This window comes from Corvus brachyrhynchos, unplaced genomic scaffold (assembly GCF_000691975.1).
Source record: "Corvus brachyrhynchos isolate BGI_N302 unplaced genomic scaffold, ASM69197v1 scaffold115, whole genome shotgun sequence".
In the NCBI taxonomy this organism is placed as follows: domain Eukaryota; kingdom Metazoa; phylum Chordata; class Aves; order Passeriformes; family Corvidae; genus Corvus; species Corvus brachyrhynchos.
In genome coordinates, this window is record NW_008239553.1 from 12,348,418 (window position 1) to 12,365,679 (window position 17,262).

At 40.5% G+C, this 17,262-nt stretch overlaps 1 protein-coding gene across 2 annotated transcripts in view; it reads left to right on the plus strand.

Moving 5' to 3' along the window:
• Positions 1 to 11,429, plus strand: part of DCAF5 (DDB1 and CUL4 associated factor 5) — a 70,623-nt gene extending 59,194 nt beyond the window's left edge. For both annotated transcript variants that reach the window (XM_017742227.1, XM_017742228.1), the window contains 2 exons: positions 2,828 to 2,955; positions 9,372 to 11,429. In XM_017742227.1, coding sequence (XP_017597716.1) covers positions 2,828 to 2,955; positions 9,372 to 11,177 — 1,934 coding nt within the window. In that variant the 3' untranslated portion in view covers positions 11,178 to 11,429. The remainder of the gene's footprint in view (positions 1 to 2,827; positions 2,956 to 9,371) is intronic.
• The last annotated feature ends 5,833 nt before the right edge of the window (positions 11,430 to 17,262 follow it).

Consider the following 17,262-nt stretch of genomic DNA (forward strand, 5'->3'; position numbering starts at 1 on the left):
TCAGCTTAAAATTGTTGCCCCTTCTTCTGTCACCGCAGGCCTTGGTAAAAATCATCTGTCCTTCTTATAAGGCCCCTTTATTGAAAGGCTGCAATAAGTTCTCCCTGGAGCCTTCTTTTGTCCCAGCTGAATAACCCCAACTCTCTCAGCTGTTCTTGTAGGAGAGGTATTCCTTCACTCTGATTATTTTTGTGGCCCTCCTCTGGACCCACTTCAACACCTCCAGGTATTTCTTGTGCAGGAGGCCCCAGAACTGGATGCAATATTCCAGGTGGAGTCTGAGAAGGGCAGAGGTGAATCACCTCCCTTGACTCGCTGGTCACACTGCTTTTGATGCAGCCCAGGATATGGTTGGCTTTTCTGGGCTTGAGACACTGGATGAATCTGACTACAGCCTGTGTTCTAGACATGGCATGCTGAGCACTTTTCATCCACTGCTCTTAGTGTATTGATAAACATTCAAAAGTTTAATGCCAGAAGATACTTCTGACATTAAATTACTCTTCTCACTGTTCTACTAGGAAAAGAACCATGGGTTAATTCACACTGCTGACAGTACCACAAAAGGCCAATGACTGACTTAGAAATGAAGCCCAAGATACTGGTATACGGCTTTTGTATTCATCTCCAGTATAGTTCTGTCTTTGCTTATTGTCCCTCTAACTTCTGACTCTTTTGTTAGTGACTTACAGGGCAGATTTCTTGTTTTGTACAGAATTCAGGCATCTACAGTCCATGGATAGTTAAAACTTGTTTTAGACATCACTTACAGTCTTGTAAACATTTCCTAAGTGAACTATCTCTTCATTCCCGAGGCCCTTTTTCTCAGAATATTTGTCTGCTAGGTCAAGATGTGTCTTGATGTAACCATCTACTGTTGGCTTGATAGATACAATTGGACTGACAGCTCTGATTTGGCTGGAAGGAATGCTGTGGGAGTAGGGCAACTTGCCATCAGCCATAAGTGTCTAGCAGGATGAGCAGAATGAAAGGACATGAGGAATCTCATAAAATGGAAAAGAAAATCAAAAGAGCTTAATTTGGCATTTAATGAACTTGCTCTCCAATCAGTTACTTCCTGGTCAAATTTGCTGACAGTGGTGAAATCTTGCTCCAGTGGCTGAAGGCAGAATGTATCCCTGAATCTTTACGGAAAATACAAATGTACCCAAATGAGAGAACTGCTCCAGGTAACTCAGTCTCAGTGCACTTTCAGTGCAGTGAACACATGTAGAAGTTAACTAGCTAGTGATAGTCTCCCTGTCAAGTTTTCTTAGTTTTAAATGAGACTTCATTCTATAAACAGTCTTTAAAAGGGCCATGCATTTTGATCCCTGGAGTTATTTGCCATCACTTTCCCCATTTTCAGGAACTTTATTTTTCTATCCCAAAGTGCCATGAGACAGCAGTTTGTTGTGCAAAAATTGTGCAAAGCAGAACACTTTCCAGGAGCAGTAAAAGATCTGTCTCTGGATTTTTAGGAGTTGGATGACACCTCATTTCTAAATCCTTATCATGATTTGTACTCCATGTTAAACATCAGTCAGGTCTTCAGAGTGCAGTTATAATGAGTGAAAGGGATAGCACGCTTTCTGAGAGGAGAGGGGCTGTACACAAAGTCATTAGCTGCAGTTGTTTTCATCATTTATGTAACCTAACGAATGGAAGGTGATATAAGAATGGTTTTTTCTTTTTTTTTCCTTGACCCTTCCATCTTGCTAGTCTTCAGTGGTAATGCAAGTTTTTCTTTAGGAAATGTGCATTACAGGAGAACTCTGTTTTAGAAAACAAGTTGTTCAACATAGGGCTTTAACTAGCAACTGTTTCAGCTGAAATAGCTCCTATTGGGGTCAAAGGAAGATAGCAAACATTTTCAACAAGAGGAACATGAAGTTTGTTTCGTGTAAAGATGACTATAAGTAGCACAGAAGCTAATGAAATTATTTTAACTTTCTATAAGGTGTACTTACAACCTGTGAAGTTTTAAATAGCAAGTTGATTTTCATTGGAAGCGATTGTCAGTTTTTACTTCCCGGCCTTTAAGTTTTGTTTGCTTTCACTGAAAATGTTTAGTCATAGCATGTTGATGGACAATTGTTTATTCAGATACAAAGATGTGCTTTCTAACAAATTTGTCTTTTTAATTGTGTGACTCTATGAATATAAAAAAATACTGCGTGACAGTTTCTTGCTTTGGTGTATAGACCTAGTAAGAGTCAATGACCAAGCAGAAAAGTTAATTTGCTTCTGTTTTGGGTTTTACCACTAGCACAAAAGCATTCCACTTTGGCTAATTCACTGCCTTGTGACAAAGAATGATATAACCCACTGCTCAGATGTGTTATTTCGGGTCCTTTCTATTCATCAGACTAGAGTCAACTGTGAGAGTAATAAACTACTGATTTAAAAAATAAATTTGAAAAATAGTACAGCTTTAAAAAGTCAACCTCTTTATTTGTCTCTGCTTCAGATTTACAAACTGTCTGTGTCATGCCTTAGGTACTGTGGTTTCACTGGTGATTTCATTATGTATGTTGTTCTCATTCACATATTTGTCATATTAGGTCAAAAACCTTCATTGTTTGTTCAGATGAATCAAAGCAAGCCTCTAAGTCCTAATATGCAGGAAGGATGCTTTTCATCAAACTTGCAGCTTCTCATAGGGCATTGCTCATAAAATCGGAATTCTGCAGCCAATACAGGCCTTAAAATATTGCAAAATAAAGCTGAAGCACATTGTCAAATATAATAGGACTTTAAATGACTGTGACCGAAAGTAATATGAAGATTTAATTATTCATGTCCATGTGTGCTTGTCTTCCCCTAGGTGGCATTGGCAGGGTCGTCAATGGTGCTTTTATGGTATTGAAAGGTCATCGGTCAATTGTAAACCAAGTGCGGTTTAATCCTCACACTTACATGATCTGTTCTTCTGGCGTTGAAAAGATAATAAAGGTAAGATTAGTTATCAGAAAATGTGTTCTTTCAATGTTTCAGGAAGAAATGCTTTGTTTTGCTCAGCATCATTCTATTCCACACCCATCCTCTCTTCTCCTCTTATTGTTTTATAAAATGTTATGTCTTGTTTGCTGGCTAAATGGATCCAGACTTTTAATCGGTCATTTCAACTTTAAACTTCATTTCAATTTCAAAGGTTTCAGAGATAAGGGATAAGATCAGAATTTTCTACATTTGTACCTTGAAAAAGGAATTTTTCTCCAGTTTAATTCCATGCATAGCTGAAGTATCATGCAAACAGTCCCTCTTGGGTGAGTTTGGTCACAGTTGTAATGTGATCTCCTGCAACTTCTGATACTTTAATAAAAGTATCTCCAAAGAGTATTGTTGAACCTTAACCTAGACTGACCTGGCTGAATTTGGCCCAAACAACACCTCAGAAGCCCTCCTATAATTTTTGTACATATTTGTGCATTGAATCAATTCAACATACCTTTTCTGTGGCTTCCAGAGGAAAGACTCTTAATAACTTGCACAATATGTCTTTTCTGAATCCTTTAACAATGTTCAGTATTTTTAGGAAGTTTTTTACCTTTTTCGGTGGAAATGGAAGAGATGAGAAACTTTGTTAGATTCTGAAATTTTCTTTCCTTAAGGAAAGACAGTCAATATTGTGGGAGCAAGGCAAAACCAATTTTGTTATATGAGGGTTGGGAAGGCAGAGAAGTATGCTACACTAATGTGATTTGCATTCTGCTGCCATAGATATTTTGCTATAATTTAGGTCTACCAACAGGATGAAAAAAGCCATAATCATTTAATTTTGAAGTAGGATAATAAGAACTGCTGCTGATCCTAACTATTTGTTGAATGACTTCATGAAAGTCTTACCTGCATGTGGCTATAAATAATGTTGTTAGAATATTAGTAAATGCTTTTGTCAGCTACAAGTTGACAGCATGAACTTGTCCTGCAAAGGAATGTTTTAGTGATGTGCAACTTATGGACCAGAACTGCCCCAAAATCCTGGGACCATGGCTCAATATCCCACTGCATTGCTTGCATTACAGCCACTATCATTTGGGTTCTGACTGTAGTTCAGCTTTCCTTCTCTTCTGTCTTCCCTTGTACTTTAGTTCTTCTTTCTTCATCTGTGCCTGCCTGACAGGTTTGATCACAAATACAGTAAATACAGGCTTTGAACAAAAGTGCATTGAACAGTCTTAGCAGCTCACTGATTTTTCAATTTCCAAGCAGTCAAACTGTCACTGTTTAACAACAGTTTTGCCAGAGGCATATTTTTTTTGCTTTGAGAACTTGATTCATGCAACCTGAATTTTCCCTTTTGGATTCTAGATCTGCTGACCCTTCACCCTATGAATCCTTCTTGCATGAGTGTGCTTAGACTGTTGGATTAGCATTGGTATAAACATCCCCTGTGTTGCTTTTGTGTACTTCTGCTAGGGTTTTGGCAGGGCATTTTTTTTGCCTAGTGATTAAAAGGTTAGTTTGATTATGGCTGCAGTCACAGGTTGTGTAACTCTTTGAAAGACACCTCTGCTTGAGCGCTTCCTTAGAAGAGAATGCCTGTTGTGTCACAGTGTGTGCAGTGGAACTTGTGCAGCTGCTTTGAAGGAACTGAATTCCCCAAACATTGCAAGCTAGAAACAAATTAAGGGAAAGGTGTTTAATGTATTAAGTTTATTAGCGAGCCAGAACTTCTCACCCTTTTGTTGTATGTCCTTTTGTCTCAGCTTGTAATGTGCCTTGTTTGGGGATTGGGTTGTTTCAATGCTTGTGTCTTGTCTGAGCTGCCTGACTTCGCTCTCTAAAGGAACTGTTTTAGTGCACAGTGGTTTGTGGGTGACTGTACAAAGGTGGTTTCTTCTTCATTCCAGCTAGTTCTGTGGATAGGTTGGAGACTAGTAACTGCCACTAGCAGAAGGGCAAAACAGGAAAAACAGCACCAGTGGTTCTGAGGGGCCATTTACTGCATTAAAACTAGCTGGGAACACAAGTCTTTCCTTTGCATGGCTGTCTTTCTTTCCCCTATATAAACCCTTCATGTGCTTGCTCAGAGAAATTGAAATGACAGGAGAAGGAACCATAAATAAAAATTGTAGTTAATTTTTTTATGTTTTCTTATTTTGTTCCTTTTTGTTTATTTGCTTCATTCACTTTCTTTAAAAGTGTCCTTGTTTTTATTATCCTTAAAGTATCTTCTAAAACCCTTCTGGAATTAAATCACAGAAGATAACTTCACTGTGGTTGGTTGCAACTGTAGAAACAATTGTAGAGACTTTGTGATGAATTAAAAACGTGGATGCAAGTAGTTGTTTGTCTGAGCTCTTAATTTTTAGACTAGCTGGCCTAAATTTAGTACTTCAAGAAGGGAGGAACTGATAGCACCAGCATCAAGCCATAGTACAGACAAGCCATTCAATAATTCCATGAGCTTCTGCCAACACATTTGCTATTTTAATGCTGATTGTAAATGAGAGACAAATTAATCTCAGGCCTAGCCCCACAGAAAAGAGTAGTATTCACAAGAATGGTTTTGATGGTTTTGGTTATGTTTTTTTTGCTTTAGTTTTATTTTGTTGTGAAGCACCCACAAGAATACAATTTAGTAATTCATTGGTTAAGGTTTGATTTCTGCTAGGACCAAAAATAAGACCCAACAATCTCATTAATAGAAGACATTAGAAGTCTCTACTCCAGACAGTGTGTGGTGGACATGTCAACACAAATGAATTGTTCATTGCCCTTCATTTACTGAACTTCAGTAAAATTGTCTGAAAAAGCACAGCTGCAAACTAAAATAATCATTTGCATCAAGCATTCACCACAAGAGCTAAAGCAATACAAAACAGAAAAATACCACTTTCTCCTCAGTTAAGTGTGCAAGACATTGGGATGTGCTGGCAGGAAAACAGATTGCATTGCAGAAGAAATAAATGAGGCATTCCCTCTGATGTGTTGGACTTAGAGGAGGACCATGGAGAATTATGCAGTTAGGAGACAGTTCCAGGAAAGATAAAATAGATGAAGTGCATAACGACTTTCAGAAAGAAATTCTGTTTTGTACTGAAAATGGAATATTGTGTAACAGAGCACAACTGTTGTAGGTCCCATTTGTTTAAAAATCATCAGTGTGTCAGAGATAACAAAGTCTATTTGCACATGTTGCCATGGTGACAGATTAATGTCATTGTGACTATCTGCCTCTGCCTAATCAGATAATCTAATATAGCTGGTTTTAATTATTCTCACGCTACAGGCATAACTACTTTTTTGTTTTAAAATTTGGGGGTTTGCCACCATGGAATACAAACAATTCAAAGATGCTGTCAGTAGATATCTACTGAAGTAGAGAACCAGTTTCATATTTCAATTTTTCTGTTATTGTTCCTATTTTTATATCTGTACTCAGGTCATCAGTGAGTAATAGTCATCTCCTTAATCTTCTGACAGAGAAAGAACTTCTTGATAAATTGTTGGCTTCAGTGGGTTGATTTGCCAACTTATTTTCTCCAGTTTGATTACATTATTCCTCAACGTGGCATCAGTCAGAGGATGAGAAAAAGGCAAAGGCATTCCATTTACAGAAGCCCATTTCAGATGCCACAGAGAGCACTGGATCAGTTGATGCCAGTTTAAAATCTTCCCAGGTCTGCCAAGGATAGATTCTTAGTCTGATTTCTTTCTGTGACTCTGGCAGGCCTTCACACTCCCTGATAACAGAATATCTAAAATGCAGGGATATCGTTCTCCAGAGACAACTGATCCTTTACAAGCAGGTATTCATCCTGAATTCCCTTGACTTCTCTTTATTACTTACTTCTTCTCTGTGAACAGAATGGAATGGAAAACCCTCACTATGGACTCTTTGTAGCTATTTTTTCAATATTTTACACTGCTCTATTTTTGCTGATGCTTGCAGAAAGAGCAGAGAGATGTGGTAGTGCCAGCAAGGATGTAGAATATCTCAGTGCACACTTTATGAACCTTCTTAGATTAATTTCGTTAGAAAACGGACCTTTCTCAGAGGGACTTCGGGGCAGACTACCTCTCCTCCGTTTATATTGGTTCATACAGGATCTAAGCATTTTCTAATTCTGTTGCTTTAAAAATAAAAAAAGGTTTCATAAAACCTAGTGATCAATCGACCACTGCTAAGAATTAGAGGAAGGGGCATGCCAGCCTGTGAAAGCACACAGTATGAAGTGTTTACAAGAAGATATGCTTCTTAAAAAGATCTGATCTGCTTGCTGAAATGCTCAGTAGTGGGAAAAAGGGGGAAAAGATCTGACAGGTTGTGAGAGAAGGTACTGAACACATGCTACATAAATCATCAAGAAGGCAGCAACCCAAGAATAGTCTTTCAGCAAGTAGAGTTCTTTTTTTCTGTTAAAAAACTTGGTGTATCCACAAATCAACAATCTCTCTCATGGATTCACTGAGAGAAAGCTCTTTCCTATATTGTCTTTAGGAAGTGAAGCCTGGGAAATTGAGGATGAAGAGTGATTCTTTCTATTCTCTTGAATAGTTCAAAAAGGTTAAGTATGGTTGTTGAAATTCTGTACATAGTAGGCTTAGACTGGGTTTTGCTATCTTCATCCAAACGTGATGCTTGTCCTTTGGGCTACATGTCTGGTAAGTGCAGCGCTTGAACCAAGCCACAGAGAATCGTCTTCATTCTGGTTTCAAGTGTCATATTAAAGAACTGCACTGGGAGAGAATTTGCTGAAGTACTGCAAAAAATAAAAATAGCGATTAAGTACCAATAGCAAATACCACCTTGATGTTGAGATGTTCCTAGAAACAGCCTAATGTAATGCAATGTAAAGTTCCATTTCCTTTGCTCTGAAAGGCAGCTTGATGATTGTGTGCAGAAGAAAGGCAGCCCACTTTAATTTTGGAATAGCGTCTCTTTTATCTGTCTAGCCAGATCATATGTGGAAGCTCTGTTAACCATAAATTACAGAGAATGAAAAGTAAAAGCCTTCAAATTTGGGAGATTTTCAGAATAAAGTTTACTTGTTCATCTTAAATTCAGCTGGTCTGGACAAGTAGTTGCAAGATAATTTATTTCATTTTGCTGTCATTATTAAAGGTGTAAAGTTTCTCGTGAAACTCTGTTGAAAATCTCAGTGAATACAGAGTAAGTGGCATTCTTGTGGGCTTTTCTTATATTGCTTGTCATGGTAGTATTGGGTTATGTTGCATGTGTTAATTAGGCATCTGTAAGATGAGTGCTGATTATGTCATTTATACATGCAAAACACTCTTTTTGTTAGCAGTTTTGTCTATTTGGAAGGAAAGTTAATTAATTTCTGTTGGGAAAATTGTTAGATTTTTTTTCCAAAAACTATCCCAAAAGCCCAACCTGTCATAGAATTTTTTTCCCTGAGCTTGTTAGCCTGGTAAAACCAAAGCATGGCTGAGATCAGATCTTTAAAAGCAGTACATTAAGGCATTTTAGGTAAGCTACATACTGGCTCTGCTCACAGTAAGGCATTGTTCATCCCATTAAAGTGATAGTGGTTGTTCACAGAACGTCATAATCACATTGCCCCCAAATCTGTGAGTAAATCTGAGAAGGGTGAGGACATCCAACTATTATGTTTGCTATGGATTACCAGTTTCTTAGGGATATTGGTGGATCTTCTTTGGAGTTTTTTTTCCCCCTTTTCCTCTCCATACCAGGAAAATTGAGGGAAGGACAGATGGATAGCATAGCAAGACTGTGGCTGTTGGTGAGATCAGTACACTTCAAAAGTAGCTTTCTACTTCAAAACTCTTCAACTTTCCCCATCAAAACTGCTGCTGTGTCTTCAGAGGATGTTGGAAGATTTTTTTTCTTTGTAACTGTTCCCTAAAGCCAGTAGTGCAGCTCTACTTTTCACCTCCATGCATTCAACTCCCTGCCTGCTGATCAGGTGGGATTGACTACGTAGCTGGATGAAATGTTACTCTACACCACTGGCACAAGCAGCTCTGGTTTCCTGGGAAACAAGTGCCTTCATTAGTGCTAAGACTGTATTGTAGGCAACAAACTATTCTTACTGTTAGTGAGTAAGCATCCCTGATTACATAAAAATGGAGCCCTGCAATTTGGGAGGAATTATCACACAATGAATTACCAAAATGATGGATAATTTGCAGTGTGAGAGCTTTTGTATTCTGGATGGGAGAAGTAAATGCAGGAAAAACACATTTGTAAAGAGGAAGATAAAATCCCACAGCTCTGTAATACTTGTAAGTATGATACTGAGGGGTAAAAATTAATAAAAACAATCTGCAACCTGCAGCTATTCTGGGTATTTGAGCTACTGTTCCATTTCAAATGCTTATAATGGTTTATGAATTCAAAGACATATGTTTGGGGTTTCTTTTATTTTCTGTTACAGATCTGGAGTCCCTACAAGCAGCCTGACTGCACAGGGGACCTGGATGGTAGAATTGAGGATGACTCACGTTGCCTCTACACTCATGAAGAGTACATCAGTCTTGTGTTGAACAGTGGTAGTGGTTTGTCCCACGATTATGCCAACCAATCAGTCCAGGAAGATCCACGGATGATGGCCTTTTTTGACTCTCTCGTGCGCCGGGAGATTGAGGGCTGGAGTTCTGATTCAGACAGCGACCTCAGTGAGAGCACAATCCTGCAGCTCCATGCAGGAGTAAGTGAACGCTCCGCCTACAGCGAGTCAGAGTCCTCCACCTCTTTGCATCACTCCCCACCACATGTGGCTGAAGAGTCTGATGAAACTGCCTATAACTTAAGGGCCTTAAGATCAACTGCGTCCCCCTCAGCCAGAGAAGATGTGTCTTCCCGTCAGCAGAGGCTCTCTGCACTGAGAAAGTATCAGGATAAACGTCTCCTGGCCCTTTCCAATGAGTCTGACTCTGATGACAATACCTGTGAGGCAGAACTAGATACCGACCTTTTCCCACGGCCACCATCCCCGAGTCCCGAGGAGAATGAATCCAGCAGCTCCAGCAGCAGCAGCAGTACAGAAGATGAAGAGGAACTGAATGAAAGACGCACATCGATGAGGCAACGCAATGCGCTGAGGCGCCGACAGAAGGTGCAAAAGGAGGAAAGGACTAGCACTAACACGGAGAATGTAACCCCTTATATAGGTGAGGACATATATGATTACCCCCAGATCAAAGTAGACGATCTTTCTTCTTCTCCAGCTTCTTCACCAGAAAGGAGTTCGGCCAACAAAGTTCTTAAAGAAAGGACGTCCCCTTGCTCAGACAGTGAATCAGTGGAGAGAAAGATTTATAAAGCTTACAAATGGCTCCATTATTCTTACATATCATATTCAGCTAGTAAAGATGGTGAATCCTCCAGAGGAGATGGAGAAAATGATGAAGGGAAACCAGGAACCAGTGGAAGGCACAATGCAGCACGCTCGCTAACTAAGGAAGATGCTAGGAACTTAAGTCCAGTAGTTCCTCAGGGTTCCTCAGCTCCTTCTGCTGAGAGCCACAACAGAGAAACTTTAAAAGAATGTGGTGGGATAGAAAATTCTAGTAATGGTCAAGCTTATGAACGTGACAATCAGCGGCGGATGGAGGGTCAAGAAAACACATCTGAAGACACAAGTGGTGGAGGTGTAGAGCATTCTTTTGAGACTAAAAAGCTCAATGGAAAAGCTATCTGCAAAGGGCTAAATAGCTGTACCGAAGAACCTTGCATTCAGACCGCAGGATTTGTGGAACAGAAAAATAGTCAGAACTGTCAACCAGCACCAAGCCATCATTCACTGGTCCCTCCATTCTCCGCTGTTGCCATCTGTAGTATGTCAGGTCACTGCTCCAGAAACCAGACTGATGGCAGTGAGGAGAGGAGCCTCGACCCCTCCTGCATTAACCACAATAATGGCCACTTGCATCTTCACCCTTCATGCTTCAACAATGGACAGAGTTTTGGAGAGCAGGAGACTGTGACGCAAGGACTACAAGTGCACTCAAATGCTGATAATGGCAACCTTGTACAGGTGGGTGTGACCTTGCACAAAGACTGCTGCCTGTCTGAAATGGACTCCAACAGCTACAATGTGAGCACAAGAGAGGATACTGCTGACCTGCATCCTGCAGGCAGTGAGAGCACTCAATCTTTTGGAGGACTGAAAAGACACAGAGCGGAGTTGGAAGATGCAGATTCAGAGAGTTCATCCTTAGAAAAGAAGTTGAAAACATGATAAATGCAAATGTCTGTCGTAGTGTGCACTCTCTCAAAAAGAAAAGGAAAAAGAAAGTATTAAAGGCACATAGAGCTTGGGTCTGAAACATTGCGTTTGATTCTCCATTCCGTTCTTCAGTGGGTCTGTTTTAGATTGCCAGTGGTTCATGCTGTATAAAAATCCAACTTGCTCCTTAATGAGACTGAGTCTAGTGTACCCATACAAGGTTCTGTTTAAAGTAAATCCTTATTAAGATGGTTGACTGAATAATTCTTGTGTGAACATGTGTCATTTGTTCAGCCAGCCAACCAGGATGACTTCTTTAAAGTTTAATTGTTCTTCCAAGGAGGAAGTTTTCTATACTGACACCACATATTGCAGGCTGAAAAACAGTGGAATTAGATCACACTGCTGGTAGATCACACAATTAGGGTGTGTTTCTTGTTGAGGAAAACAGGGAAGAAGTCTTTCTGAGCCCTTTATTCTGCTTCAGAAAGTAAAGAAATGCAACCATTAGGGAGGATAATTTCAGAACTGGCTGGTATCTTTAGAGATAATACTTCATAAAGCACTTACTTCTGATACAGTTCAGTGACATTATTTTTATGCCAACAGAAAAGCTATAGGAAATGAGCCTCTTTCCAAAATCAACTTTAGACTGTTCCCATGGTGACATGCAATTTTGTGGGCTTTTTTAAAGAAAAGAGCTGAATAATACAGTGCCATCACTATATAGAAGTATGGTTGTTGGCAAGAGGCAGGTATTATGCTGTAGACTTCATTCTAACCAAGGGCTTTTAAAAATCAGGCACTGAAACATGCCTTTCTGTGATCTTAGCACATAGACATTCTTCTCCTCTATTATTATTGTTGTTATCATTCTTATTATTATTACTATTATTATTATTAAGAATATGGTTCTGGGTGTTGAGATATATCTTGATTATGCCCACCCTTCCCCCATGTTCTTACTTTTGGGAAGCAGTAGACCAAACAGAAAATAGCTGAAGTATGGATAATGTAACCGATTCATGTTAACAGCAACATTTGGTAAAGTCTGAAAAATGCTTTTTTAGCAGTTTTCGTACCCCAAAACAGGTTAGGATTGGAGATCAGGGTTGGTTTTCCACCACTGTGCTGCTAATATTTAAATTGCAGATGGGTAGATGTATTCAGCAGAGTTCTGCATGTAAGGGAGAGCTTCAGAGAACTGTCCCCATATGTGGGGAGATTGAGTCTTCAAGTCTGGCAGTCGGAACTTGGGCAAGAGCACAGCTCTTGCTGCCAAGAACTGGAGTACTCTGTGGTGGACAGAGTCCTTTCTTGCCAGGGCACTGTTTTGAGTGGAGTATCTGGTGAGTCATCTCAGTTCTGGCATGCTGGAATTGGTGGAATTGCACTTGCTTCCCTAGCACCAAGGTAAGAGGAGTCAGTATGTGAAGGGAAAACAAACCATCTATAAAGGACACAAAAACTAAATGTGCGTGCAATAAAAAAAGAGGCTTCTTTTTACCCTACTAATTTTCAAAGGCTTTCAAGCCTAATACTGAGGAAGGGTTAGTTTATTTTAGGGAATTGGAAATTTTTACTTTCAATACAACTCTAGCAGTACACTGCTGTAGAGCACTGCCCTCAGAATAATTATTTCATATCCACAACTCCCTGATACCTTGGGAAAGTAGGAAGATGCCCTGTTAAAATAGGATGAAAGCGAAGGAGCACTTCGGAAGGGATGCTGTGAGGGAAAGGTATGGGAGGGAGAGTGAAGAACACAACCTGAAACATTGTCTTACAACTACTGCAAGCAGCCTGTTGTAGGCTGTCTGCCCACACTGGGTCTGCTTTTCTAGGTGCGAAAGGCAAAGGGGTGTTTGCAAACGCAAGCAAAAGTGGCAACAAGAGCAAGCTCTGATACATTGTTACCTATTGATAAAATAATTCAGTACTTACTATATTGTACATCACTGCAGTCGAGATCTCTATAGGAGTGTTTTCCTCGGTTGTATAAACATCTTACTGTAAATTCTGGGTTTTAGCCAAAATCTTGAGGTTGCTGAGTCAAAACTTTTTGATGTCTTAAAAGGTCTTTACATTGAAAAACTTTCTCCTCTCTCACTTCTTCTGGCAAATGAGCATCTCTACCCTTCTTTGACCACAGTCATTTTTTCCTGGTGTTTTCCTGAATGCCTTGTGGTCTCACTTTCTTGTTCTTTTGTTTGTTTTCAGAAGCAGAATAAAAGCTCCCAGACTTGGTGTTACAGAATCACAGAATGGGTAAGGTTGGAAGAGACCACTGGGGGTCATCTAATCCAACCTCCCTGCTCCTGTACAGGCTCTGAGCATAAAGGATTGCTGTGGTTTCCCCAAAGACAACCTCCCATGCTGTCTGCATTCCTATTTCTAGTTTCTGTCAGGCAGGAGGAGGAAGGCAAGCTGCAATCTCAACCTTTTGTACCCAGGAAAATTAAGTGCACACAAGAACTGAAGCTTCTGAAGCAGTGTGTTCACCTCCTCACATAAATAAATGTTATCAGCAGTAGGCAGCTCCATTACGTGGTAAAGACCCCTAAAAAAGCAAGCCAGCAAGCAGCAGCATGTTCCCTTCAGGCAGCCAACACTGAGAAGAGCTGCTCTGAGCAGGTTGCTTCACTCTGTCATTGATCCCGTGTATTTCCTCTCTCTCACTACACTGGGTTGCTTGTCCTGCTGTGTGCCTACAGTTTCCATGTGAGTTTTGCTGTGTGCTTGGGATTGTCACTCCCTACTTCTGGGAAAAGAGTAAACTGTTTGATGGAAAATCTTACTAATTTATCTGAAGAGATTTTACCTTTTCTAGTAATCTGCCGTGGACTTAAAACTGAAAAAGGTTGTGTAAATATTGAACTACCCTGTTAGTCACTATTTGCTTACCATGCAGCTTGTTATGGCAGGAAATTTGCTAGGCCACCTTGTACAGTTCATCTCCAGAGAACCTTATCAGTGGGAAAGAAAAACCCTCCCTTCTGCCTCCCCAGAACACGTTAGACAGAGAAATATTGATCTTTAATGAAGTTATTTTTTATATATTTCTACAAGGTCACAGACTGTATTTGCTTATTTCAGCTTTCTCTGTTTAAACAGAGAGTCAAAGCTGACTCTTCCTCTGAAGAGCAAGCATGAGGCTTGTCTAGGCCAGGGTATTAACTGCTTGTAGAGATGCAGGAGGATATGAAATCTATCAAGCAAAGTTCATCCGAGGTATTTCCAGCTCTCCAGTGAACATTTTACCAAAGCAGGTGAGTCTTCTCCAAGGTGAGTGGCTCAATGGAGATGAAACTTTGCTGTTTAGAAGCAGTTCTCACAGACTAAACATGAGCAGAAAGAGGCAGCTGCCTTGAGAAGGCAAGAGCACAGGTTTTTACCAGTTGTTTGCAGAAAATTCAGAAATCCAGCCTGTCTCTGCTGGAGAAATAGATGGGGAGGATGACTTATTTCAGATCCTTTCCTCCAAAATTTGCAGTGGATTTTTTCCTGCTAAGTTTCATAATAGAATAAGTGATTGAAACCCCATCCTAATCTTTACTTATAACCTATGTCACTTGGTAGGTGGGAACTCACTATTCCTCAAACATTTAAAGAAGATAAATGTGGTTAGGTCCACTTCTGAGATCTTGTACTTGCCTGCATTGTCACATCCTCATGAATGCATAGAGGTCTCTTGCTCACTGTACCCATCATGAGCTGATGTGGCTGATATTACTAAATTCTTGGGCTGCTTTTATTTGCAGTAAATTTATTTTGCTGTTTATGGAAGACAGCAAGAGAAGATTGTTGTTATTACCCCACTGAGTTAAAATGCTCTGTGTTAGTGAGTTTTCATCTCCTTTTTACAGGCACTGGTACTGGCTCTACACCTGATGCTTTCTCTCATTTTCACCCACTCAGATTATCTGTGTGTCTCTGTCAGACCTGGGAAGCTCAGTGCTGTGCTGCAAGACCTTCAGAGTACCAGAGAAATGCAAATGGCTGCAACAGCTGAATTACTATGTGCACATGCACATGGTTCTTCAGGAATTCTTCAATAAGCTCATCCTAGCACATACATAATTTATAAAACACATCAGCACACTCCTGCAGCTGTGTCAGGATGCACTAATTAGCCCAGCTAATGCTCTGCTCTTACAAACAAGAACTCTATTTCAAACATCTGAGAAAATGGCAATTCTTGAGGGGGAAAAAAAGAGAAAAAACCAAAACCACCACCACCACCCCCCTCTCAATAAAAAAACCCAAACCAATGCCCCACTGGTTATGGGAGGCTCCAAGTTAGCCAAAGTTTTCTTCAGTGGTTGTGCAGGTCAAAAGCAGGAAATCCCAGACATCAGTGTGCTCTGTGATCAGAGGAAATAAGCAATCTGAATTTGATGTTTCTACTTTGCCTGATTGAAGTCAGGGACTTGAACTTGGGCCTCCTGCCTTTCACTTGAGCATCCTAAGCATCAACCTATTGCATTATTCAGGATGGGGTTTGTTCATCTTTTGTCTGAAATGCAAAGGGAAAAGGAAATGGAAACAGTTCCTTCCACAAATACCTGGAGCAGAGCCTCAAGCCCAGCCCTGCTCGTTTATGGTTTGGTGAGAAAATGCTGGAGGATCCTTTCTCCCTTCTCCACCTCGCACAATCTCTGTTACAGAGAGCAAGAGGGAGATGCTGATGCAGCCTTGTATGCTTGCCATTGTCTGGAATGTGGAAGAATGGTCCTTTCCAAAGTGGGTGGTGTGGGTATGATTTTTTTTTATATTATTATTTTGTTGTAGACATATAATACCTAGCTCCTGAGCTGACTGGCCAAGCCAGTGAGCTGTTCTGGAATACGGCTGGCAGGCTCAGCTTCTCTGTCTCATGGATATCTCATGGATATATTCCTTACTTCAGTTCTAGTCTTGCATGGTCTCACCAGCAGCTCTGGTGTTGCTGTGCAGATGTAGGTTGGCACTGTTGCTGCTTTCAGAGCTGATCAGAGCTGTGCCTTTGCCTGAGCTGCCGTTTACACTCTGGCTGCTTGGAGCTATGTGGTGCAAATGAGTGAAAACATTTTGTATGTTCCTATAAACAGGATAAAATGCCTGAATTTGAACTTTTGAAGGGGGAGCAGGTCCCTCACAGCCACTCGATGCCTCTGGCTATGTCTAGCACTTTCGGTTGGATGCTACAGGAGTTGCAGGTTTCTAGGTGTAATGATGTCCCAGGACTATATTTAACTTCACAAACCACAGCTTCTTATTAGCAGCATTAACAGCTGAAAGCACCAGCTCCTAGGTACTTCCAGGGCTCACCTCCTGGCCATTCCTAAATGGTCAAATCATATGATCTTTGAGAAGGTCTTACGTGTCAGTGTCCTCCTTCCAGAACAGAGACGGAAACAAAAGTTGCTTCAAGGAAAGCCTAATGCATATTTTCAAAGAGCTTTGGCTTTAGTTCAGCATTTAAGTACTCATGAGATACATTTTGAACTCTTTAAAATGTGGATGTGTGGCAGAAAAGGAAAACAGCATGAGCTTCAGAACTGAATTCTGTCAGGAAATAGGAAAGGAGTTGAAATGTTTGTTGAAAAGCAAACAAACAAGCCCCTCATACCCAATTAGGTTCTCAATAGAAGTTCATTGCCTGCTTCAAAGACTGACTTCTAAAAGCCTCAGCAATAAGTTAACAGAATTGACTTCTCACTCTTGAGCTTGGACAGCTCAAAACCACTGATCTGAAGAAGCTGAGAAGCCACAGCCAGGCCTCACATCGCTCTCTTGACAGGCGTGCCACAGGTTGTTACGCAGTCGGGGTCACTCTTCCATGTGCAGCCAGTGTGGTTGTCAGCAGCAAGACTGCCCCTGGCTCTGACCAGCTGATTTTGTCTTGTTTTTTCTACAGCTGTCTTGGTTTAGCTTCACAGTCCCTGGGACGTGCTGAAGAAAACCTGAAGTGTTTTCCTCTAAGGACCTTAGTTCATGTCTGCCTTTGGATCTTGAAGGGAAGGTCTGAGGCTACGTTTCAGGGTGATCTTTATGTAGCCTATTAAAATTAGGAAAAGAAATGCATCCTTGCAGGAAGAGCAGAGGAGTCCAAGAC